The sequence below is a fragment of the Diadema antillarum genome, unplaced genomic scaffold, assembly GCF_040938485.1.
Source record: "Diadema antillarum isolate AM-2024a unplaced genomic scaffold, OU_Dant_1.0 scf00000071, whole genome shotgun sequence".
Classification (NCBI taxonomy): Eukaryota; Metazoa; Echinodermata; class Echinoidea; order Diadematoida; family Diadematidae; genus Diadema; species Diadema antillarum.
The window spans coordinates 8,308,727-8,335,023 of NW_027270960.1; the positions used below are offsets into that span (position 1 = coordinate 8,308,727).

Consider the following 26,297-nt stretch of genomic DNA (forward strand, 5'->3'; position numbering starts at 1 on the left):
CGAGGAGTTGTATATTTCACAACTCTATTTGGAAACTGCCCTGTTGACTAGTCATGTCAGCTGTATGTAGAGTGATCATGCAATGCTCACTTACCAACTCTGCTGAAAATGGAGGAACTTCTGATGTGCGTCTTTCTCCACCTTTCTCAGAAGTGTGGAACTTATGGATAATTAAAAGACATTTTAAGTGAATAAAAGGGATTGCGGGGTTTAAAAAAAAAAATGGATTGTATGGCACTGTAGACAAAATTTTATATGAAGGCCTGGGTGATTTGTTTAAGAATAAATACTTTCCCCAGCTTGTTGCCAGTGTGTATCTTTATCAATGGCCTCTGTTATCTGTTTCATTCACTCGCCATTTCATTTGGAATGTGGGTAGTCTCTTTTCACAAGGGCGTAGAAGAAAGTGGGTATCCTATTGCACAGTGTTAAAGAAAATGAAAGACAAATGCACAGACTTGACTGTGTGGATTGGAGATTACCGCTTGGGTTATATATGAAGTGATTTCTTTACATATGATATGATTTCGCTGTTGTGTGTTAGTATGTGAGATACTTTAAAAGTGGACATTTTCATGCATTTGTTTTTGCGTGAAAAGAAACGAGTGCAAATAAATGCACACAAAGATTTTGGCTCATTACATGTAGCACCAATGTTTTCATTATGCAGAATTAAACACACTTGAAAGTAATTGTGCCCAGCTGAGTAAAAAAAAAAAATCAATAATTGATTGCGCAAAAATGTCCACTTTGACAGTATTTAAAGTCTATTTTTGCTCTGTTTAAAGATTAAGCTTGGCTTCATTTGATGTGCAGACTGAGAGGACACTCTAAATAGGGAAGGGATGAAAATGTGTGCTTTGGTGTACTGCAGAGAAGTCTCTAATTTTCATGAAAGAAAGAGATATGCACTCAAAGACACTGAAGTTCTGTATACTGTAAAACCTATAATTTTTGTGTACCGATACATTCGCCAGTGAGTAGGTTACAGACATTTTCGCGAAATATTGTATTCACATTTTGACAGGAGGCAATCGTTAAGTGCACTAACTACTGCCTGTCTGAAAATCTAATGCGATCAAGATCAGGTAGTGATATTCTCAAGTGTTGTTGAATTTGCGACCCAACAGTGACTCGTGAAATTCACAAAAATTAAACTCTCGCAAAAATAACAGCTTTTACAGTAGTTGTGCATAGCTAGCTAGCTACATGTGGGCATGCTGGTGGTGCTGCGAAAATACATAGCTTCCACAAAATTTGTAAGTGTAAAATAATCGCTATTCATAAAATTATTTGACTAATCCATAGAAAGAACAGGTGAGGATTTTTGTTGTCGGGAGAGTCCTGGATGTTCTAACCTCAGGGTTTGAAATGCTATTTCAGGGATGTTATTAATCTCTCAATAGCATTTTGATATTTCGTACCCTTTAGCTGGATCAGTCTGCTTGTTCCCTTCCAGGCATACAATGTATATCATCTCCTATAATGTTGTAATATACAGTCATTTGGTATGTGTTTGGGACCTCACCTACTTTTCCCTTGCCTTGCAAATGAGGAGTTCTGTCAGCAAAAACAGTGAGTTAAAGGATTTGTTTCCCTTATATACAGAACTAGAAAGCACTCAGAGAGTACAGACCTCCACCGAGCAGCTCATTTCAACCTATTTTTTGATTTCCACTTTGTGTTAAAGTCCTGCATTCATATCATCTACATTATCAGATTCCTTGACCGTCAAAATATATCCCTTGGCATTTGGAATCACATTGATATCAATAGTTTAATGGCTATTCACAAACTCAACATTTTGATAACTGTCATTTTCTTCATAATTCCCCCATTGTCTACTGTGTCTACAGTAGCAATGTGCAAATTAATGGGGTTTCCCGCTGCGTGATAAAAGTCAGTTACCAGTCATCATCATAATATAGTGTACAAAAGAATACAAAATATATGTGTATTTACTTTAGAACCAGAAATGTTTGCATGCATTTTAATTTCATGAATGTCGCAAGAGCCAGATTCGCATAATTAAAATATACACGAAAGTTCTTGTCTACACTGTAGTGCATTGGATGCCAGTGGCAATTTGCAGAAATTTTATGCCGCAGCAAAGGCTGTCTGCTTCAATTTGCGAAAATTTCATGTCGCGAATATTTCTTGTTTTACAGTACACTTCAGAATGAGACTTGAGTTTCATACTATGTGGATGGGTATATTTTATCTTTCTGCTGCTTGTTTTCTCGTTTTGTTGGTTTTTCGTACAGGTCTGCGAGGAGCTGCAACACTTTGTCAGCATGCCAGAGGTCATGGAACTGTGCTGCCTGCTCACGCGAGCCCACATGAGGGCGATCTTCGACATCCACGACCAGATCGCGAACAAGGACTACACGCCGGAGCTGCCGCCCGAGTTCCCCGAAGACCTCACACCTGTCTGCAGTGATGATGAAGAGGCTGGTGTCAAAATCGTCAAACTCGTCAAAAGCGTAGAACCTCTGGTGAGAACGCACCCTTTGGTACAAATATACATATGGAATGCAATTTGGTGGCATCATCAGATTCATAGATATGTTCATAGATCTTTTTCATCATTGTATGTAATATCATAGTGTACTGTATTTACCGTATATATATCATACGATTTTTATTTTCATGAATTTCCTGAGTAGGGTACTCTTCATGTGTCTAATAACACGCAAAATTATCGACTCTGATCTCGAAATGGATGTAACGTGCACGTGTACATTACTCCGTTCATTTCCGAGGTTTTTTTTCACAGTCATTCTCAAAAGTGTAGGACATCTTAAAATCAAATTGACAAATAGACTAAAAAAGGAGAAATTATTTAATTACCCAATGATGTCGAGGTACCTTCAGTGCAATCTTATTTTTTTGCTGACTGAAATCAAGATGTGATTCAGAGCAGAACAAAAATCACGATCATATAACCAAAATTGTTCTTACATGCATTTTTATGCATCTGTGGAGATGGAGACCTTTATTTAATCTTTCTTTCCAAGATATGATGTCATACACTGAACATATCCCAGACACAATTCAATTTCCCTTTCAAAAGTTCCATGCCCCAACCAAAGTGTGAAATGGCTGCGGCGAATTACTTATCAATTAGGCATCAACACTGGGGAGAGATCTAGAGGTGTCCGCAATTGCCAGCAGTTGGGTTTATTCCCAACAGGTGGTTCTGGGCCGTGATAGTAGGAGTCAGCAGAATATTAAAACATTTGGTTCCTCACTTTGAGATTTCTGGCCATCCTGTCTCTGATAGGGAATGTAAGTTATTCTGTTGATTATTTCTGTGCTTTTTTTATTAGTTTTATATGATTCTGCCACTCGTTGTGGAGGCTGTTCCTTTTTATTTTTTAGAGGGGGGGACAATCTAGTCAACATATGATGTAGGGCTTGAAAGTGAAACCAGTGTAAAGGAAATGAAGTCCAGAGAAATGAAGAAGGAGAAAATGAATCGGGAGGCAGAGAGAGAGGGGGAGATAGAGAACGAAGGAGATAAATCAAGAGGGATTATATCTGAGGGGTGACCTGGGGAGGGAGCCAATTCCTGCTTTTCGTGGTGTCGACCAATTTTTAGTGGATGCACGTGATTCCGCTTGGTTTGGAAGCCAGCCCATTCTGGGTTAACCACCGGTCTCAAGGTGGTACCAAATTAAACGCTTGTGTAGCTGCTATAGTAGCTGAACAGTATGAAGTGCATATCGTCGCTGGGGTGACAAGACCTTGTATCTACAATTTTGGTGAAAATTACTTTTTTGGATTAATGGTCAAATAATCAATAAAGTGATGTCCTGTCCAAATCTTAGATGTCTTACCCAAAAAATGAAGCCACCATGGCATGTCAAAGGAATGTCTATCCCATTGGATACAGTGCTTTGGCTGCCATGTTTTTTTGTTCTCCTGAACATTTGACATTTTGTAGATACGAGCTAGGTCTTGTCGCCCCAGCAACGATACAATACCTAATTCTTTATAGCTGATAGCTAAACAGTGAATATCCAGAGGGAGATGAACTATCAGTGCACACTTTTTTGTTTTTGTGTTTCAGTTCACTTCTTTGCTCACATATTCGACCATTTTCTGTCTTTTTATATTGCAAAATACAGCACAAATCTGGAGGCATATAAGGGAATACAAATGACAATAGATGCAAGTAGATTTACATAGTGAGACAGAAGAGTTAAATCCAGAAGAATGAATTTAATGATTCATTAAAGTATTAGAGCTAAAATTGTCATATCCAGAAGAAGGCAAGAAGACTGTGAAGATAATATAAGATAGTAAAGATAGTTAAAGGAACGCCTCCAAAATTCTTGGGGGGAAGTGCATATGAATAAACAAATACAACAGCAAAACGAGATACAAGAAATAAGGAGAGAGATTAAAAGAGATTCATGTGATCAGAATGACTTGGTGGAGGATCGAATGATATGATAGAAATGAAGGAAGAAATAGAGTAATGTCTACAGGAGAATTGCTCCTGGATAAAGGTCACACACAAGTTGCCTACATGTAGCTCTTCTTGGATATCCAGGGGGTTATTATGTCTCGAAATGGGGTCTATTTCTAGTTCTCCATACCTGGCGTAAATTTCCATGGGGCTGTCCCTTTATCTCCTTTGTCTTCATTCTCTTTCTTCTCATTCACTTTTTTTGTAACTTGCAATGATGGTGAATGTTTATCTTGCCTGTTGCCAGATGGGAGAAACCTTGACAACATTGTTTTCAAGAAAAACCGTAATAATGCATAAACCCATGTCCATTGTGGGCAATGCACTTTCTTTACAGCATGTGACATTTTTCTCCAGCTTGGAGAGTAGTGTATTTCAGGAGCTACATTATGGATGTGTAAATTGCATTTCTAGTCAAAGCCCAGTACCAAAGTGTGATGTCATAGCCATTCATCGCCATGGAAACTGGTTCAAAACAACCTCACCTAGTCTGACTGTATATGCTCGCATCTGGTTCCAACCAAAGCTGTAACAAAAGACTGTGACATCATCACTTTAGTACTCTGTTGGTTTTCTATAGTTATTCTAGACATGAATTTCATAAATGCCTTGTCTGTTTTCTAACACACTAGTGTCTTTTTTGTGAGATTTTGTCATACCGCAGAGAAGTGCAATGAATTTGTTGATTCATGGTGGAACTTCTTTAATAACCACAAATGTTTTTGATATGGTTTTTTTCTCTCTCCATTTTGTGTTCATGTCATGTAGGGAGCTACAATCAAGTATGACCACAAGTCTGGGATGATTGTAATTGCCAGGGTGATGCATGGTGGCGCTGCAGATAGGAGCGGTGAGTTGTTGTGCTTCTAGGTCCACAGTCTCACGGGTGATTTGTAGGGCATGTATGCAAACCGTGGTAACACAGCAAAAGTAGTTCTACGGCATAGATTGGACTGTTACCTCAACATATCAACATATATGCCATTCGCCTTTCTGAGTTCATGGTGATGGTTTAGCAATAGACCGGTTTACTAACATATTCAAATTTTATGCATGCCTTTGGTTTGCCTGACATAGCAACAACTAATGCACAGCAAACTGGATTCCAAGTATTGAAAAGGGTTTGGGGGTACAGGTTAATAGAATAGCTTGTTACAATGTCAGGGTGGAAGAAACAACCATAAATTTGAATATGTTAGTAAACCATCTATTAAACATGTTTGTACAGAGTCGTTTGTTTGCCATGTTGATTGAATATAAAGTTGGGTTGAAAGGAGCCACTGCAAAAACAACCCTTTCATTTCCATATATGATAACACAATTATGTTTGTGTTTTCAGTGCTCTCACCCATTGCCATTAAGTTGTTTTGTTTTTGTTTTCAAACTTGTTAAAGGCTTGAGGTTAATTTCTACATTTCCAACTGAAAGTCAAGTAATCAGAATTTATTTTTCCCTTCTTTCTTTCCTTTTTTTCAGCGAGTTCAAGGCAGGTCCTGTCTCCAAAGGGGGAAAAGGGGGTTTAAAAAGAAACAGTGGCAAGGTTATTCAGCATTAAGCATAATTGTCAGGAGAGGGAATTCAAACCAGATGGGGAAATATCACTGGCACAAACAGAATACAAAGATATTGTTTGGAAAGGGGAGAAGGGAATGAGAAGAACAGACGGGGAGTAATTGAGGAAATTGTTGAATTTGAATTGATTTAGAGGGTTTATTAATGAGTCACTGGAACCTTGGCGTTGCTCGATAGCAGAGAACGCTGATCCGCTGGGGGTAGAGCTGCCAACTAACATTATCCACCGCTCCTGTGTGGTGCCCATTTGCTCTTTAAACTTTCCACTCCTCCCCTCCCCTATCCGATATACTCAGATGATCATTTTCCCTCCTCCCCCTCCCCTCAATGTCAGATCCCATTTAAAATGAACAGTGAGGTTTACTCCTGTTCCTTTTAACCCTTCCTGTACCAAATTGTGCTTTTTCCTGGCCCTGCTTCCAGTCAGTCCACTAAGGGTCACCGCTGCCAGTCTTCACTTACCGACCTGTCAGCAGAAACAATACATCCCACCACATTGTAGGAGGTGGTCAAAGACAATTACAAAGTGGGCTTTAGAATCTCTTCCATCTGATTGGTCAATTATCATGCATTGATTTTTAAATGAACCACACTTAGCTGTACAACCGGTACAATCTTAGCGCATGGCCATGCGTCTGCTAAAATTCAAACACATGGCTCAAGCCTTGTATAGTATTGTACCAGACATATACCACGCATACCAGACGCATGATGGGAAAAATTTCATGAATTTACAGGCCCATTTTATAAAATGAATTATGCGCAGGCCTATTTTATGGATCAGTGAAAACTGGATACTCCCATAATAACTTTGGAAACGGTCTAAAACCCACTCCTGAGCTCATGAGTTTTAAACAATTCCAAAGTTAAACTCACATATATCCAATTCTCACTGATCCACTCTAGATCTGTCCTGTGCATCATTTGTGTAATACTCCTTGGTAGCGGCATTCACACTGGCACAAATAAGTAAATTTGGGGATACAAATCTTGAGATTTACCTCGCGATCCATATCATAAGGTTTTTGCAAGTGTGGACATCAAAGTTTCACTAGCTACCGATACCACAATAAGCATTGTGGTCCATATCCCAAGAAATCTTGCGATTATTTCAGAACTCCTGCGATTATTTTGGAAATATTGCGATAAGTTGCACTGCAGTGAGTGTCTGAATGCTTTGGCAAATAATCTCAAGATATTTATCCCATCATTCAAAACACAGATCAAAACAGTGCATAAACACAAGGCCAAGGGGCGTCATTTTACTAGATTTCAGCATGAACAATTTGGGATATTTATGTCCATCTAAATGAGTACAAAATACTTGGTATTTTGGATGGCTATCGACATCTGCTATTTTGCCTGTATGGAATGACACTAGTGATTGACTTGGCACAGACACCTGGCTCAAATTTTCTTCAGTTTGTTCTGTAGCCATAGCTACTGAAACATGACCAAGCACCATATATGTGCAAACAAACTGACACCAGACGAGACTGATTACAACAATTTCTTCAAATGATGAAATGGTGATATTAGCATTGAGTTCTGTATACAACAAGTGCAGTACAATTAAACTGCATGTGTTCACAGTCATTATAACATTACTTTAAAAACCTCTGAAGAGTACCTTGCCACTTACATGTTCGTATAAAGTGGCAAAGGTTTATGCAAAGAATGGAAAGTTTTTCCTCTACTGCCAGTGTCACAAAACCTAGCACAAGCTGAATACTGATGAATACAGTTCTCAGGAAGAAAAAAAATACTGTTATTCTTTAGATGTTACATTCGTCAAAAACAATTATCATGCGATATTTTCACCCCAGCATTTTGAAATAGTATTTTGGGAGAGTAGATTCTTCATAGTTATTTCAAACCTGTTGGTAGCATCATTCTGTACAGTTTCCTTTCCCTTTTACCCACAAACATCCTTGTGAAATATAGAGGGTCAAACGTTCCAGTGATGTAAGAAGCCAAAGCTGATTTTTATTTTGACATCCACTCCACGTAACAGTGGATAACGTTAGACATTCTATAGTCAGTATGTCATGAATGCCAATTCAAACCAATTAAGGATTGTGTCCAAGGTGTACACTGCTTGACATGTGATCATTAAATATACATTGCATGTGCCTTCTTGATTGAAGAGGGCTAGATTTACTGTTATGTTCGCGTGCATTTTAATTTCGTGAGAGCTGAGTTTCGCGATATCAAAATGCATGCTAAAGATCTTGTCTACACTAAATGCATTGAATGTTAGAGGCAACTTGCGAAAACTTCATGCTGCGAATAAGGCCGCTGGCTCCCATTCGCAAAAAATTTCATGCCGCGAAAATATCGTGTTTAAACAGTATATAACTTTTGGTGCTTTTACGGAGAAACTGGGTTGTTTGCATGGGTTTGATTACTGGCATGAGATTCTGTGGATGGACAGTCATCATGACTGTATCCTAAAGTGGATTCCGTATTTACCCCCCAAACGTCAGTCATTATTTACTCCTCGGCAGGTCCAAAGCCAATTTCCAACACCTAATTTAGGCAATTAGATTCTTGATTTTTGCCAAACATGATTGACAGTGTCATCAAGTAGCCGTGGCAATTAAAAGTTATTGTCTTCTTTAACAGTCCACACTAAAGGCGAGTGGATCCCCATGTGAGTGTTTCCAACTCACGAGTCCGCATCACACCTGTCCGTGATGTCACAATCCCCTTTGTCCGCGTAACGAGGAAAGACGAGTTTCCCTCACGATCACTAAATGTCATCGGCTCACTTGGGGGCGGGGGATGTGCCGATTAGGGGACAGACATCCCCTGCGGGGTCAGGCCGGGTGGTGGCGATTGTGGCGCTCCCACCGTTTTTTGTGCCTATTCATCTTGGGTAATTACCAGCAAAACACATCGGTTGAATTATGGGGAAGAGTTGAAGAAACCCTAAAATGTCCCCGAACCCAAAAGTGATGTAAAACATTTGTCGTGGGTCCGTCCAAAGTGAGAGAAACATGAAACGTCAGTCTAAGACCAAAACATTGAATCTCTGCCCCTAGTGAGATACGTGAATTGTCAAAATAATTTCTTTAATGTACCTTCTATGCCCTAAGAAATATGAGGGAAACAAACTGCAGAGAGAAAGAGTGGGAGAAAAAATAGAATTCTGACTTTCAAACGTAGTGTAGTATGTTCAATAGTATTTAATGTGTGAAGTCTGTTTTAAACAGTAAAACATTTTGGGCACTTACAAGTGTATATCTCTATCAGAAATTTATATGGTATGTAAATTAGAATGAAATGAACTTTGTTATGCATTTTCCTTTTGAACAAAACTGATGAATCAAATGCTGCCTCATGCAGTGTTTCAGAGTCAATTTATTTGTATTGTGTGACAAAGATATGAGTTCACCATTTCTGGAAAACAGATTTTCTTTGGCATGATAAGACCATCACAGATGTGCTTCTATCATTGCTTTCACCATAAAGACCTAGGTCAGAAGAAGGATGACAGATGTTCGGATGATGTGTTAGTTAACCTCTGCTAGTGGGAGCTCAAATAGTGCATTTTGCATATTTTTTTTCTACAAAGTCTTAGAAATTCTGTTCCATTTGAAAATATTTCACTGTTTCTTCATTGTTGGCGTTGCACAGTTCTGAGTGGTATATCACTTGTATTTTCTCTTTTATTAATTGACCTGTTTAGAAGTAAAATTTTTAAACTTGTCATAAAGATAGTGATTTCTGTACAATTCAACAGCTTTTTCAGAGTATTCAAAGTTGGTATAAATGTGGGGAGTAAAAAACAAAACAAAACAAAACAAAAAACCTGAAACACTTTCATGAAAGTGTGAATAGGTCTTTCATTGCTTTGTTAATGAGCATGTATTGTTTTTACCGTTTGGCGTGCTATTCTCTCATTAGACTCACGCATGCCGCTGTGATGTTTCTAAGAATGATAGGAAGGAAAACGTCGTAGCAAATAATGGTGCATGACGCATTCAACATCATCAGTTAATTCCATTCTATCTTTTTAAGCACACCTGTGAGTTACATCCTATCACAGCTTGAGATAACGATCACCAGAGGGCTCCCTTACTCATGTTTTGATGACTGCTAGAAACAGGTTTAGCCTCCAGCGACTGCTGCATCTGATTTATGTTACCATCAGTTGTCATTTTTTTGTCTGTTTTATGTCGGCTCATTGTACTTTCTCCTTCCCTGGTGCTGCCTTTACGGTGTCCTCCAGAATTTCACGTCTAATCGGGAGGTCATCTCAGGTGCCGCCCGGTCTGCACAAATCTTTTATGATGCACCTGTGCGCATCAGAGCATCCTCTGGTCATCGCTAAATGGAGGAGCCCTTTCAGATTGGCAAAAGGCCATGTTTGTAAACATGTTTAGAAATGAGTTTCATGCAAATCAAGTTATCTTCTTTCGTTTTTAGTAAATCTGAAGGCAAGCTTCAATCACTTTTTGACAACCAGGTTTCATGGCTCTGGCATATCTGAACCCTTAGGGTGCTTTTTGAATGTCAATTAGCACAGCAAACCTCATATTATTGTAAACACGGTCCAAAGCCTTTGGCAGAGAAAGGGTTAATCAGGAGTTGCATGCTTTATTGACAGGTGATAGAGTTTATAAATGACACAGCTGTTACATGAAATGTAATCTGCGGTTTGCAGTAAGCAAGGGGACTCTGCCAGTGTGTTAATACTCTGTTGCTCTAAACATGTTTGAAGACATGTTTCTGAAGTGGGATTTAATTAAGAAAGACATAACAGTTCTCTTGTAATTGTAAAACCCCTCAGGATCATTGCTTTAGGGTTTTTTTTTTCCATGCAGCATTGTCTCTCATTTTGTTTTTTTCTCCCACCTGTATCCTGGATTAATTCTCCAACTTGCATTTGAGTAGTGATCTCAGCCAATGAATGATATTTCAAATGGTATCCTGTACAATGCTGCTGAATGAAACTGCTACACGAAAGATAGTTTGTGCTGGAGCGGTATAAAAAATTCATAGCAAATTGCGATGCAATACCAAAGAAAAAAAAGTATTCCCTGTGTATACTCTTTTTTGTTTTATTTTTTGTCTATTTTGATGTTGAAGTGCACTCTATTTTGCTTTCCTTTCTTATGTCATATTCAATTGCATTCCATCTTCATATCTCTATCTCTTTTTCTCTCTGTCTCTATCTGTCTGTCCATCTTTGGCATACTCTTCATCATGCTCACCATCTGCCATGTTTCTTCATCAACGTTTGATTCATATATATCTGTGTCAATTTCTCCGCATTGTACCTCATTTCTTTGTCTCTTCTTTCTCTCCTCCCCCCCCCCCCCACCAATCTTTTGTTTTCTCCATCACCACCACATCTGCAGGTCTCATCCATGTTGGGGACAAAGTTCAGGAGGTCAACGGAATTTCAGTCAAAGGTCATGATCCAGAGGAAGTGACCCACTTTTTGGTGAGTGTCTGATTTCAAGAGATAGAGGGCTCACTCACAGGAAGAGAGTTATTCAACTCGGCCCTGACAGAATACCAAGAGTACCTGCAGAGTGTTTTCTAAAATTGGAAGACCGATGTCAGTAACAAACAGGTGGTTAGTAATAATGACAAACTTGAATGCAGGAGCCCTCTTTTGCAAACTGTGATAATCTATCTCTACTTTTCCTTGAGCATGGCATAAGATTTATAAAAAAAGAAAGAATGGTTTTGAATTTTGTTGTCATCTCGCCCTGAATGTAGCACCATGATAGGGACATTTCAACTTTCTTTCAAGATACCTCTGATTTTGATCGAACAATAATTTTCTTCCGTGAGATATGTTTTCTTTTTCTACCATGAAATACTAATTCTTATATTAATAGTTTGAATCACCGTGCTCTGAGGCAGAGAGGCAATTGTCCCTTGGAACGTTGGTACATTCGATTCCTTTCCATTTGTTCTGCTGTGCTGCAGAGACACCTGTTTTTGATGACCGCTGATATTTTACTATTATCACACTCAATCTTCCCTCTCTGCCCAAATCACTTCTATATTTTATATAAATCAGACCATTCAAAACCCTTCTTTACCACTCAAATTAATGAATTCAGTTGATCTTCTTTACTATTTGCTTGTTTCCTTCCATAAGAGGTCAGTGTTTATTTCTCTGTGTGTTTTACAAGAGCCATGAAAACCAAAGCTTTGCTCAGGAATTGAAATTTGATGCTCTGTAATCTTAATTGGAACATCCATGCTAATAGCAGCAACTTCTGGATTGTTGGATGATTCATTACTCTGGCAACATTACTGGTGGTATGACTACACATTCATGTACAAATGTAAACAGATACATCAGAGCAGAAGTGTGGGCAGGACGGAGATTACGCCGCCGGAGCTTAATCTTGAGATTAGAAAGTATTCGTAGAGCTTCTCTTTCGGCTTACGATTCTTGATTACACAGCAGATGTGGCTTCCGCAGAGATATTCCCCTTTTTCTCTTCCCTCTCACAGTAATCTTGTTTCAGGATTACTCGTAGACAAACGAATTCCATCTCTAGTGTGCAATTGTTCGTGGGATAGTCGCAATGATAGTTTTCCGGTGAACGTGTCCCACTTGTCAGCGCTGCGAAAGGTGGGAGCGATTCGCCAGCAGGACAAGCCCGAGAGCATCTCTGTTTTCGAACAATGTCGACACGGTTTTTGCGCCGGCGGGCTAAACATCTCCCAGGAGTGCCACCGATCCTACCTGTGATTCATTAGAGCAACAGGAGGAAGGGGGGAAGGTGGGGGGACCGGCCGGAAGCGACAGGTGTTTTCTCGGGATCGGGTCTCGCGTCCCTGTTGCCATCTTGGGATGTGGGAGTGTTTCACAACATCCTGTGCTCCACACAGCATCTTCTCACTCTACCTGCCACTCAGTCTGTCTCTCTTTCTCCCCCCCCCCCTCTCTCTCTCTCTCTCTCTTCATATATACATGTATATAGCTATATAGATAGAAAGATAGATAGATAGATAGATAGATAGACAGATAGATAAATAAATAGATATAGATAGACACACATATCATTATAGATATATGTATACCTATATCTCTTTTCTTTCTCTTTATATCTGTATTTCTCCTTCCTTTCTATTCTCTTTCCACTTCTTCGTGTATAGGAATGGGTATGTTGAGATGAACTTCAAAGGGTGCTTTCCTGTATGCATATCTCTTGCATAGAACCGCTATAACCCCCAAAATCTATTATGGGCCCAGTTAGTCTTGTCTGTGCATCTATGTATGACCGATATATTTTGTTTCCTAATGTACATCCTACTCCAGAGTGTCTGTTTGTCCGTCTGTCTGCGTGTCTGTTTTCTCTGCACACATCTCATCGGTGCGGGGAGTCCCGTTTATTGTTACATCCTGCAGGCTCATCTCCTGTCGTCAGACACAGCCCCCTCCCCTCCCCATAGCTCCCCCTCCCCTCCCCCTTTATAGCTCCCCCTCCACATCCCCCTTGCCTACCCCCCCATCAGCCCCATCACCTTCTCATCTAACATCATGTCTTCTTCTTCCAAATATTGTTTCATCTTTTCACTTTCTGGGTCTGTTTTTTTTTTTTTTTTTTTGGGGGGGGGGGCAGAGACCTCACTGTTATCTTCTTTTCCTTCTTCATCATTATTCCTGTTATTAGAGCAAGTATTGTTTCTTTTCACATCATCTTTGTTTTCTTTTGGACCAAAGCACTCAGCAGTATCTTCATAGTGGAATATTCAAGTTGGAATAAAGACATCTTGATGATAAAAGTCCCATGATAAAGAGAATACTCTGGATTAGACAACATTGCATCACAGAAACAATGCAGGACGAAACCAACATGACATGACAAGTGTTTGGACGACTTTGGCTTTGGATTGACCCCTTGAAACGCCTGCCTTGGTCACGTGACCGTCGTGTCACATGTGCACTCTCCTATGTCGTTTCAATCAGTATACATTGGATCATGATTGTTTCATGGCCGGGAATGTTAACGTCTGAGAGTTGTTCACCCTCGAGACGGAATAAGTCGAGTCTAGATACAAGCTAAAATAAAGAAACATGGAGAGTGTCTGGTACCGTACCCAAAACAATACCCCTGTACTGTCATGCACCACAGATGAACATGAGAACTGTAATGTAGATTATGAGGTAAAAATAGGTGTGTGAAAAGAGCAGTGTGCTCTGTGCATTTATTTAAGAAGAGTCTTCTTGCCCAACTCAGTTGTGAGAGAGAAGGCAGTTTGTCAGTTAAGACTTCTTGAGGTTTGTAGGCATTGGCCCTCTGCATCAAAATTTGTCTAGTTGTACTGTGGATGCTTCTTCCAATTATACTGTCACTTGCACTTTTACCCTGCACAATATATGTTTGTGCTTGAATTCCAAGTGCATGAATGTTTAAACCCCGAGAAACGGCACAAGCTGTGGTGGGGAAAGAAAACTCACGTAACTTGTCCCGTCTGCAGCTGAATCCTTCAATGGATTTCACTTTGAATTGATTACTTCCTCGATGCCGTGCAAGCATCAATTTCCGTGCAAGATGTCTTGAAGGTGATGATTGGGGCTGCATCTCTGAGGAGGGAAAACAACATCGATAAAAAAAAAATTGAAATACAAATTATAGAAAGGCTGTGTAAACTTTGGCAGATAGGCACATGCTAACTCCCTTTTATGATTATGTTGAAAATCATGTGTTTTTGTGTCTTTTTGTTTGTCTTGCTTTTGATTCAGTGAAATAGTCAGTTGATCATGTAAGACAACATAATATGATATAAAATGATAGGAGAATAATAACCCTTGCATTTCACCCCAGGAGACTAGTCTTTCCGATCACAAACTTCAGTCCTAACAAGGAGTTGTCTCGTATGAAATATTCATATTTTCAGCAGCTTGAAAGATGTCAATCATTTGCAAAATTCTCGAAGTGTCTATATAAATGTCAGCTTAGGAATTATTTATTAGAACAGAATTACACTTACTACAAGTGCTTTAAAAAATCATGTGACCTTTCATTATTGTTAAAGAAAAAAGTGTTGTCTATATTATAGACCATTTAAGCCACAGTGGACCCATTCTTTTCAGAAATCTGTGCTAATAAGGGCTCTGAGGCATGAAAAGCATAACCCCACATTTAGAAATCCTTTATCTGATTGCAGTTCAGTTTAAATAGAACAAATTGTGCCTCTTTGCTATTTATCATTCACAGGGGTGAACGCTTTGAGGCTTGTGTAGTAGTCAGAGAGAGAGAAAAAAAATAGAAAAACTAGGTTAATGTCCCATCTCTGGTACATCCGAGGAGTGCAAACCGAAGGTCAGAAGTACTTGGGAGGAGACAGTGCTCATACCCACGGTGGATGTTAATGAGTGGGATTAAGGGGCCAGGACTGTCTTGACTCAGTCCTGCGACATCCAGTTGATGCAATGCAGAGTATATTCACAGAAAAAGATGAAGCAAGAGAAAGGGGGGGGGGGGGGGGGCTAGCAAGACATTCTATATGAAGCAAAACATTTCATCGACTGAGAAAGAGTAAGAAGTCAATATCAGAATGGAGTGGAAATTATGGATAAGATCAGATGAATTTGATATGGATATCCATCCCATACGAAGAAGGACAAACTTGAGTAAGATGCATCCTGAGATGTTACATATATGGAAAAGGTTATATTTTTAATGGTTCCATGACATAAATTTTACCCACAAACATAACCCTAATCCTAATCCTAATTTTCACCTCAAACTCAACCTAAAACCCCATCACAACCTTAACCCTAACCCTAAATCCTTGGTAAAAATTAGACCGAAGTTATTGTTGCAAGGAGCAAATGTTGTGTCACCATTTTGAATGCTGAGGGAGAAGGGTAGGACTGTGTTTTCATAACTTTTGAAAAGTAAATGAACGTTGTAATAATGACAGCAGAGACATCAAGGTTAACCGAGAAGAGAAGTTGATAATTACCAGTCTGCGAGAAGCGAAGAGAGTAATCCAATATAGAATGTCCTTCGGTCAGTCAATGGTCATTACAAATTTCATCAGTAACGGCAAGGGTCGTCATATCGCTTGACCACCTCGGCAGGAGGGAAGCGCACTGACCTCGTTACAACTGACCGAAAACAAAGTTGAGAATGGCAGAGGAGAAAGACCAGTGTACGTATCTCTGTGGACAATCTTCATTTAGAGTGTCATTGTCATCACTTTATATCGTCTCTGCCTGGCAGAAGGGCCCAAGTGTAAAATTTAGGCCACAAAAATTGAATTTTGGTTTGTGGCATAATGCGACAGAGTTTGGAAAGCTCTTACATATGATGTAACCAGACAACCATCATCAATTAGTGATGTTTTGAGCACAGTCCCTAAGGCCCTTCTGCCGGGGCAGGCAATTTTTTTTTTTTTTTTTTTTTTGTTGCTTTGGCTAAGATATGATGATATTGTATCATTGTATCCTATCCTGAGTGAAAGAAAATAAAAATCGCACAAGAATAAGAGGAGCAGAAAATTGGGAAAGGCGTTTGGGAAGAACATATCCTCAGTTATTATGTAGAGTCAGGATAGAAATGACCATGCTACATTGCACAGAGTGTGGTGTAAAGAGACAGAAAGAGGAAATATATTACACTCAATTAAGCTTCTCATTGGTACATTTCAAAGCAGAAAGAACAAAGGGAATGAATTAAAAAAAAATGAAAAACAGATATATGTGGAAAAAAAACAACAACCTAAAAACAATGTGGAATAGGCTTGTGCTGTAGAGCAAGTAAGTGACACATAAATTGAGCAGGGATGCTATTATTCATTGGGTTCACACTCTTGAGGATTGGTTTGACATGGAGAGCACACATTGCTGCACTCAAAATGCATTAGCCTCCACAAATCCTTTTTGAGGATTGGGGGATAACTTTGATCCTCTTCACTTGTACTCCCCCTTCTCTGCCCCCCTGCACATTTCTTCCAAGGTTCAGAGATTGCTTAAATTCTATTTGCATCTGCCCTTTCCCTCATTGTAAGATATCTATCTAAATCTCCAGAAGCCACTTTATTTGAGTTTTCTTGTTCTGGTTTTCATTTACAGACTGTATTTGTAAAGTTGTATTGTGTGGTCATAAACAAATCAGGATTATAAGTGACAAAGTCAAGCGTACTTTTTGAATAAGTGTTCCAATTCTGCTGGTGGCACACATAATATGGTATTAAACAAGGTTATATGTTACATGTTACATCAGAGTACTGGTAAGAAAAAATAATAAGTGTGTTCGTGAGCAAACTGTTCGATTTAGATAAATCTGTCTATTTCCAACAATTAGTGAACTATCCTGCATCGCATGAATATAATTAGAGATTTATAGAATTGTGGGCTGATGAATATGGCTACTCTCACAACAAATTAACCCATTGAGGATGAGCTGATTTTGCGAGAGCACGTATTTCCCAGTGACATCTGCCTGAGTGTTATAATGACTAGCTTTCAACGGGTTAAGTGAATGGTAAAATGAATTGTGGTTAGGACTTCAGAGGGCTTTAACCCTATCTAGATCTCTACCAGGGACTTCGGACAGTATGTATAATGCTATGAGGTTTTCTGTGTCAGTCAACACTCAGAGCACACATAAAGAGTTAAGGAGGAGACGTCAGACATTATGGATTTTTCTCTACAAATGCACATTCTTCAGAACTGAGTGGATATAGAATGCCACAGATATCCTGAGATTCAGTAAGCAGCCATCAACACTTCGGGTGCTATCTTTCACACACACACACACACACGTGAAATCATAGCTAATTTACTCTGCACGTAACCTGTCAGTGATGGCCAGGGGGTGAAACTCTGCGGCCGTGCACGGACGGCTAGTTGACCGTGATTGCGGGGGTCGTGGAAGCCAGAGTTGAGGTAGCCGGCGCTTTCTACAAAGGTCTTGTACTCGGAATGCAAGAGGGGTTAATTGTCGCCTGTAGCAGTATTTGGCGTTCATGCTTTCGGAGAGATGATTTGATTAAAAAATATGTCATCACCTTGCAAGCCAAAGCAGGAGTCTTTTCTCACTGGAAGCACTGAAAGTCACATCCTCACTATAACCCATTGAGGACGGAGTAATTTTGCTACAATGTGCATTTCCCATAGACACCTGCCTGAGTATACTCGGGACTCGTCCTCAACGGGTTAAGATTCTAGCTCTTCAACTTTTCTCGTGATCTAGAAACACAGGAGGGGAAAAGCGCCGTTATCATTTTATGGTACTTTTGTAATTCAGGCAGGATTTTTTCCTTCCCAGTATTTCTTAGAAACTTTACCATGCGCTATTAGATAAATGCTTTTGCATATTAAATGGAATAAATGGAATCACTCATCACTGCTCATATTCTTACATTGCCCATCTTATTTGCACCTACTTCTTAGCATTTCATTGACTTTGGACAATATGTACAATGCTATGGGGGTTTTAGTACCAATCTACTTTCAAAGCACACAAAGTGTTAGGTATCAATCTTGAGAATTACTGTAAAAGTGGATATTTTCGCGGTGTTGAAATTTTCGCGCATTTCACGCGATCAGAAAGTAGCGCGAAAATAAAAGCACGCAAATAATTTTGGTTGCCATATGTTCCTGTGCGTGATGTCTTGATTCCGCGGAATTAAAAACACGCGAAACTCTTCTCACCCGGCCAAGCGCAAAAAATTAGTCGCGCGAAAATATCCACTTTTACAGTACTCAGGAAAAAGGCTTCAGAGAGCTCTAAGATTACAGTATCAGCCCAAATATTCTCTCTACCTCTCACTCAGTTTAGCTCTCATGTTTTTTTGGGTTTTTTCACAGAACAAAGATAAGTACATATGTCTTGTCGTAGTACTTAGCAACCCTTCTCACTCTCTCTTGATCTCGTACTGTTCCTGTCTTTTCTTGCTTTTCATTTTTTTTTTTATAGTTTTATTCCAACCTGCGACACGAATGTGAGATTTCACAAGACCAGGGCATGCTGTGCTCATTCAGCCTGTAGAAAAGTCTTCCAAAGTGCATTGCCAGTGATAGGGAAAGCATTGTAATATGACAGCATAAGGCCTAAATTCCTTGCTTCTCACTATAAAATTAAAAAAAAAGTTGTGATGATGAATAAATACAGTATAGATGAATAGAGAAGAATGAAAAATGAAAACAACAGGAGACAAAACAACAAGGAAACAGCTGGAACTTTATCTATATAGCTGTCTTATCTTTGCTGAAATGTTATGTGAGTTCTTTTGAGATCTGTGACAAAGATCCTTGGCATTTGGCAAATCACTAATCTAGGGATTCTTTAATCCTCATGTGGAGGATCTTGCTCACTGAAACCTTCTTTCAGATGAACTTTCAGCTGAACAACCAATGCAGCAGAGGTTTTCTTTGATGTCGTTATTTGTTTGTGTTTATTTCTCCTTAAGCAAAAGAAATGGCAAGTGTAAATCTTCAAAACAACAGTATATGATGCATTGGTGTCTGTATAATGCTAACATCATAAAAGAGAATATATGAGGGTATATTTGATATCACATTACAATCAAGCAGTGATGTCGTAGTTAAAGTACAAAACTTGATACACCTTAATTTCCCTGGTATCATTACGTCTTAATGATCTTTTGCGGCATCTGCATTTCTGCTGACTTTCATACTTTCAGCAAGCCATCGTACCAATGATGCAAATTCATTTTAAAGCTTGAAGTACGGTGTTTACCTCCAAACCTCTGTCACTTTGTAGTCATGGATATATTCTAACAGAGTACATTTATACTTCGTTCCCATAGTGTAGCAAGTTTTTTTAATGCATTCATGCGGTAATGTGTTTGGTCAGTTTTCCGCTGCCCTCCCCCCCCCCCCTCGATGTCTGATGGTCTGTTGAGAGTTCTGTCTGCCCAAGAAAAACGGTCACTGAAGTCTCCTCCTAACCGCTCCTTTTCCTGACATAAAAACCATCATCTTTTTCCTCTCATCATGTCTGGATGGAAGGATGCGAGTGACCTAATTTGGGTTTTTACGATTACGTCTAGTCCGGGAAGGACTCGCGGATCTTTTCTTGGTAGACAGGTTAATGAAGGTGAGCAAATACAAACTGCCGCGTCTTCTTCATCGTGGTTGCCGCGGTGACGTTTGTCATCATAGGTTGTTTGCACACCTCCAAACTTTGTACACACGTGCAAACATTTGATAAGGAGTCTGATAGGAAGCGATTCAAATGTGGGTCCATAATTTATCGATTGCTCCCTTTCCCAAGTCCATCTAAATTTCTGTTTCTATCAGGTTGTCCTCGTCAAGTGAAGCGCCTGTTCGACAACATTAGAACAACAAGGATGTATAGATTCAAGCATAATTGTATCTGATTCCTCCCATATTTTATGTTTTTATATGGGTACATTCTTTGAAAGAAACATCTGTCATGTCTGTATCGTCCCATGAAGATTAGTTACACAATTTACTTCAAAAATTGCAAAATTGTGCTTTTTTTAGACAAATCAATGGCATGTCTGAAAATGGATTGCAGAGTAATCAGATTAAGCGACATTGGATTCTGTGATATAATATCTGCCAGACATTTTACGAGCATAATCTTTTGCGAATCAGGACTTGCAGGACAATTTCAAGAGTGGTTGAAATTGTGATCGAAAAGCCCCAGGAATGATATGTGAAATCGGAGTATTATCTCTTTTCCAAAGAAAAGTTAGCATTTTGTTTTGTTTTTTTTTCCCCTCTGGAGACAAGATGCATTGCTGTGTCTGTCAGGCAACATGATTGTGAGTTGTTAATTTGGCGAATACATTGTATCAGGCAACTGATGAAATTTGTAAGAATAAAAACACTGCCAAATAAATAGCACATACAGTACATGACTGTGTGTGCCCTCACAGATGCAAGCAAATCAGGCCACCAAACAGCTACAAAATTGTTGCTTATGGCCATAGAATGTAAATCATCTATTTAATGGGAACTTGAATGTTTTTCAAGCCTCCAGAAAACTTGCTTGAGCTCTTATTTCTAGATAGTCTTAGTTCCAGCCATTTCTTTCTCACTGAGTCATTTATTAAACATGATTGATAATATACGTTTATGTGTCTAAAAGGGTATGATGCATAGGAATAGGTGTGTAAGGTTGAGATTGAAATTGATTTCTTACATTTTTATTTTGTTTTGTTTTAATTTTTCTGGTAAAATAGTGAGCTTTATTCGGGAAAGTGGTAATTGAGGATAAAATGTCTGTAATTCATACCCTGGCAGATGCTTTCGAGTCTGGCATAAAGGAAAAAAAATGGGGATTTTTTTTAGCTCACCTGAGCCGAAGGCTCAAGTGAGCTATTGCGATCGCTCTTCGTCCGGCGTCCGGCGTCTGGCGTCCGGCGTGCGTAAACTTTTTACATTTTCATCTTCTTCTTGAGAACCCCATGACAGATTTTCACCAAACTTGGCAGGTAGCATCCCTAGGGGGATAGGATCTCAATTTGTTCAAGTGGGCACCATACCCTACCTGGGGGGCCCCAGAGGGGCCCAAACTCCCCCAAATTAAGGAATCTTAAAAAATCTACTTCTCTAGAACCAGAAGTGATAGAGCTAAGTTAATACTATGAATTAGTACATTGATGACTGTAGTTTCAAGTTTGTTCATGGTGGAATCAGGGGTGCCCCCCTTGGGACCCAGGGGAGGGGAGTTTGGAGGGGTCCTAATGGGGCCCAAATTGTACATTTTCATCTTTTTCTTGAAAATGCCGTGATGAATTTTCACCAAACTTGGCAGGTAGCATCCCTCAGAGGAAAGAATCTCATCCCCATCAAATGAGCTCCATGCCCCACCTGGGGGACCCCAGGGGGCCTAAACTGGGACCTAAATTGTTTTTTCATCTTTTTCTTGAGAACCCCATGATGAATTTTCACCAAACTTGGCAGGTAGCATCCCTAGGGAGATAGAATCTCAATTCCATCAAATGGGCACCATACCCCACCTGGGGGGCCCCCAGGGGTCCCCCCCCCCCCTCCCGTAAGGAATCTTTGAAGATTTTCTCTAGAACCAGAAGTGATTGAGCTAAGTTAATACAATTAGTCAGTATATTGATGACTGTTGTTTCATGTTTGTTCATGGCAGAATCAGGGGTGTCCCCCTCCCCCCCCCCCCCCCAGGACCCAAGGAAGTGGGGTGGGATGGGTCCAAATGGTGATGTAAATTGTGCATGTTCATAATCATTGGAAACCCCTTGATGAATATATACACCAAACTTGACAGGTAGTAAAGCTAGCTCTCAAAGCTACCCTCCACCATTAACCCGTTGAGGACAAGTCCCGAGTATACTCGGGCAGGCGTCTATGAGAAATGTGTATTGTAGCAAAATCAAACCGTCCTAAACGGGTTAAGTTTCCGATGTTCTCCGGTAAGAGTCTGCAAGAATGCATGAAAGGTGAACTTGCGATACTCAGGTGAGCGCGAGACCCCCCCCCCCCCCCCCCCCCCCCCGGGTCTCTTGTTTTTTGTTTGTTTTTTGTTTTTTGTTCTTTTTTTGGGGGGGGTTGTATGTGTGTGAAGGATTGCAGGTCATATTGAATGGGCATGATAAGGAATTACTGAATTACTCTCCTCAAGCAACAGTTCCAAAATAGTGAACTTTAATACATATAGGCTACACTGTACATGTTTTGATGAAATGATCATTGAAGCTTTAAAGGACAAGTCCACCTTCATATACATGTGGATTGAGTGAAGGCAACAATATTAGAAGAAAACATCAGTGAAAGTTTGGAGAAAATCGGACAATCTGTTCAAAAGTTATGAATGTTTAAAGTATCTGTGCAGTCACTGCTGGATGAGAAGACTACTACAGTGTGTGAGGTCACATGCGTACAACAATATAAGGAAAATAAAAAGAGAATTTCACAAAACTTTACTTTTTTAATAAAGCGCACATTTCTTCGACTTGTTACTGACGTATGTTTAGGGTAATATTATTCCCCCTGCATTCTGAAAGAGAGAAGTCGAGTGTTCTTTTGTTATTCGAGAAAAATGGAAATATGTTGAATTTTCTTTATTCTCTTTTTATATATTGTTGTACTCATGTGACATCACAATCTATAGTAGTCCTCTCATCCAGCTGTGACTGAGTAGAAACTTCAAAAATTCATAACTTTTGAACGGATTGTCCGATTTTCCTCAAACTTTCACTGATGTGTTCTACTAATATTGCTGCATTCACTCAACCCACATGTCTATGAAGGTGAACTTATCCTTTAAAGTAGCACTTTGTTTGAGAATGCCAGAACTAGTGGAAAGTTCATGTACCTTGGTTAGTGCTTGAATTTCAGTTTGTTTCCCTTTCCCAATAAATGCCATTTACATTGCAGTCAAGAAATTAGGCCCAGATGGACTGTAATTGAATGCTTTAACTAATGTGATACATCATCATTGCTATCACCGATACATTTTATCCATTGGGTCCGGTCCCCTCTTAATTACTGGAAGTTCTTACCATTGACCCCTTATCCGTGCCGGCAGGAGGCTTGAATTTCAGGTGTGCAGTCTTATTGGGGTGTGGTGTTCAGCCGAGTGTGAAACTTCCAAAATTTCTCGCTTACGAGGAGATGAAATTCACAGTGACTTGTCAGTTTTGCCAGCCAGAGTACCGTTAGATGTGCGACGGCAAAATATTGTGTTGCAGACGCCCACCTCTGCATTATCAGCTTACACTTTATCCGATTCAAAGTTGTCTACGTTACCCCTGTATAAGGCGATTTGTAGCTCGTTTTATGTCTAGTTCAACTTCCTGAAAAAGAAAGAAAGAAAGAAATTGGAGTCTCCTGAGCTATCAATGTCATACTTTGTGAGTTATGACTCTGTTGCTGCAGACATATAAAACTTAATGTATCTGCCTTTATGTGTAATGCAAATTTGCCCCATATTTCATTTTTACTCAACTTTATACCTGACTCTCCTTCAGTTTACTTCAGCTGGTTTTCTCATATCCTTCCTCTCCGTACTTTATTTATCATTTTCCTTATTATCAAACATAATAGAATCAACTGGCATATGCAGACATAGATAATTAAAAAATTATATATCACATTAATTTCTGAAATATGTTCCCTTATTCCTTTCTTTGAATAGCTCCAATTTTGTTTCATGGAAGAAGGTGTTATCAGTCAAACTGAAGAGTCAGTGTGTGCAGGGATAAGTAATTAATGATTCAAAAATTGAATTAGTGGTCGGTGGCATGGTCTGGTGATAAAAATGAATCAACATGATGTGGACTATCCCTGGGGTTTGGGGAGGCATGTAATTACTGCTGGTCCTCCTGCATTCTCCCCAGCCCCAAGAGCCGATGAAGACGGAATGGGCAGCGTATCGTTGGGGGATACCAACTGTGCAGCCAGCACAGAAATCAAGAATCTATATATGGGAGGGGGGATTTTGATGAAACATTGTGACATCCCTTAAACTTGTTGAAACTTATATTGTATGGCCTTTCTGAATTCTGAGATGCGTGGAAACAAAACATGGTCCTGAGTGCGTAAATCCTTGCGTTTGTAGCTGTACTTCCACAGCGACTGTGGCCAAAATGCATTGAACTGGATATCTTTGAAAGGACATTTTCTGAAAGGAAACTGAGGTCTGGTGTTCCTCTCCCCCCCCCCCCCTCTCTCTCTCTCTCTCTCTCTCTCTCTCTCTTCCTCATTTTTTTTTTTCTTGAAGGCATCACTTATAGAATATTCATGGAAATCTAAAGTGCAATGTATAACTCAAAGGTTGTCAAAGATTGTTTGACAACTCCTGTGGAGATGATACATCCTGACGGACAGATGATCGAAACCGGACAATGCAGTCTCCCCTTCACCTCTTTTGTCAAAGTTTGTCAGATGTGAACACCGACGGCTACTTTCTCATATCTTTTTTTCCCCTTTCTTCCTTCTTTCTTCTTTTTTTTTTTTCAACCTTACATGAAAGCGTGAGAGGTGACACGTTGTTTGGCTGTTTGAGAAGCTGGAGTTGGGAGTCTTTGGTGTGGATAAAATTACTGAAATGAAACCGCGCCGAATCACAACAGTATGTCAGTGGAAATTGAATTTTCGGGCTCAGGAAGGCGGGGAAATTGCCTGGATTCACTTTCATTTCTTCTAGGATCCTCTCTCTCCCTCCTCTCTAACTCCTTCTCTTTTTCTCTCTCTCTCTGATCTCTTTCTCTGTATATTCTGTCCCAATCTCTTTTTCTCTTATCTCTGTACCTTTCCTCCTCTCTGTCTATTCCCCTTCTCTCATTCTCTCTCTATATATACTCACTTTATGCTTACCTTCTTTCTTACTTTTGTGTATCCATATCTCTCTCTCTCTTATCTTCTCCCATTCCGTTTCTTATTCTGTGTTATCTTGATATGAAATCTTCATAGGGGACATGTGTAACTGCATCAAAATATCATTTCTTTTGGGGGGTCATGCTATGATTATCAGAAGACAGTGTTATCAATCACTACATCTCCTAGTCTGTATGGTTCATCCTCTATGCCATCTGCCCATTTAAACTCATTCATGTAAAGGTAACCAACATCTTTAGTCTACTATCTGTATTCATTCATAGGTATTGACTTAGTATAAAGTTGAAGAATCTTTACTTTTGTGGGGTAATTCAACTTTCTTACTCTCTCGCTCTCTTCTACTCTGTTTCGTGGTCTCTCCATCTCGTTATCCTTTTATTTCTCAGCCTTTTCTCACTGGATGCAATACAGTATTGATCGGTTTACCTCTTCACCATGTAACATTGAAATGTTACCTTCTTCCAGTATTCCTCCCACGGTCATCTTACCATCTCCCATCTCTGTCTGGTTTTCACGTTCTGTCACTCTGTCTTACCATCTCCCTTCTTCACCGTCTGGCTGATTCTTTTTGTCTGTCCTTTAAAATCTCTCTCTCCCTCTCTCTCTGCCCTTGCCCTTGCCTCTCTTTCTTTGTGAGAGATGTTAAGTGTATTTTAGTGGTGAGAAAAGTATTTATAAGAGCCACCTTGAGCAGCAGTCCCTCGGCTGCACTCCCTCCCATCTCCTTTCAATTCAGCTCCCAAGTTTTTATTGTCTGCGTGCGGTGTACGCTTGCATCCTGGAGCCATCCTCCCACTGAATGCTGCGTGTGAGCGTCTTGTGAAAAGGGACCCTCCCTGCTTTCCTGCCTTCGGGGAATACAGGGTCAGCCCAACCCGTTTTTTTGTGCTCCCCAGTCGTCGACGAGCGTGGTTCTCGAAATGTTTGTCAGCCATGTTTTTCTCTATTTTTTTGTTG

The 26,297-nt window shown here is 39.8% G+C and overlaps 1 protein-coding gene across 4 annotated transcripts in view; it reads left to right on the forward strand.

Annotated features, from left to right (window-relative positions):
- The window catches only part of LOC139716917 (MAGUK p55 subfamily member 7-like), a 97,835-nt gene that overhangs the window by 56,086 nt on the left and 15,452 nt on the right, over nucleotides 1–26,297 (forward strand). For all 4 annotated transcript variants that reach the window (XM_071628436.1, XM_071628439.1, XM_071628437.1 and 1 more), the window contains 3 exons: nucleotides 2,265–2,495; nucleotides 5,243–5,324; nucleotides 11,413–11,498. In XM_071628436.1, coding sequence (XP_071484537.1) covers nucleotides 2,265–2,495; nucleotides 5,243–5,324; nucleotides 11,413–11,498 — 399 coding nt within the window. The remainder of the gene's footprint in view (nucleotides 1–2,264; nucleotides 2,496–5,242; nucleotides 5,325–11,412; nucleotides 11,499–26,297) is intronic.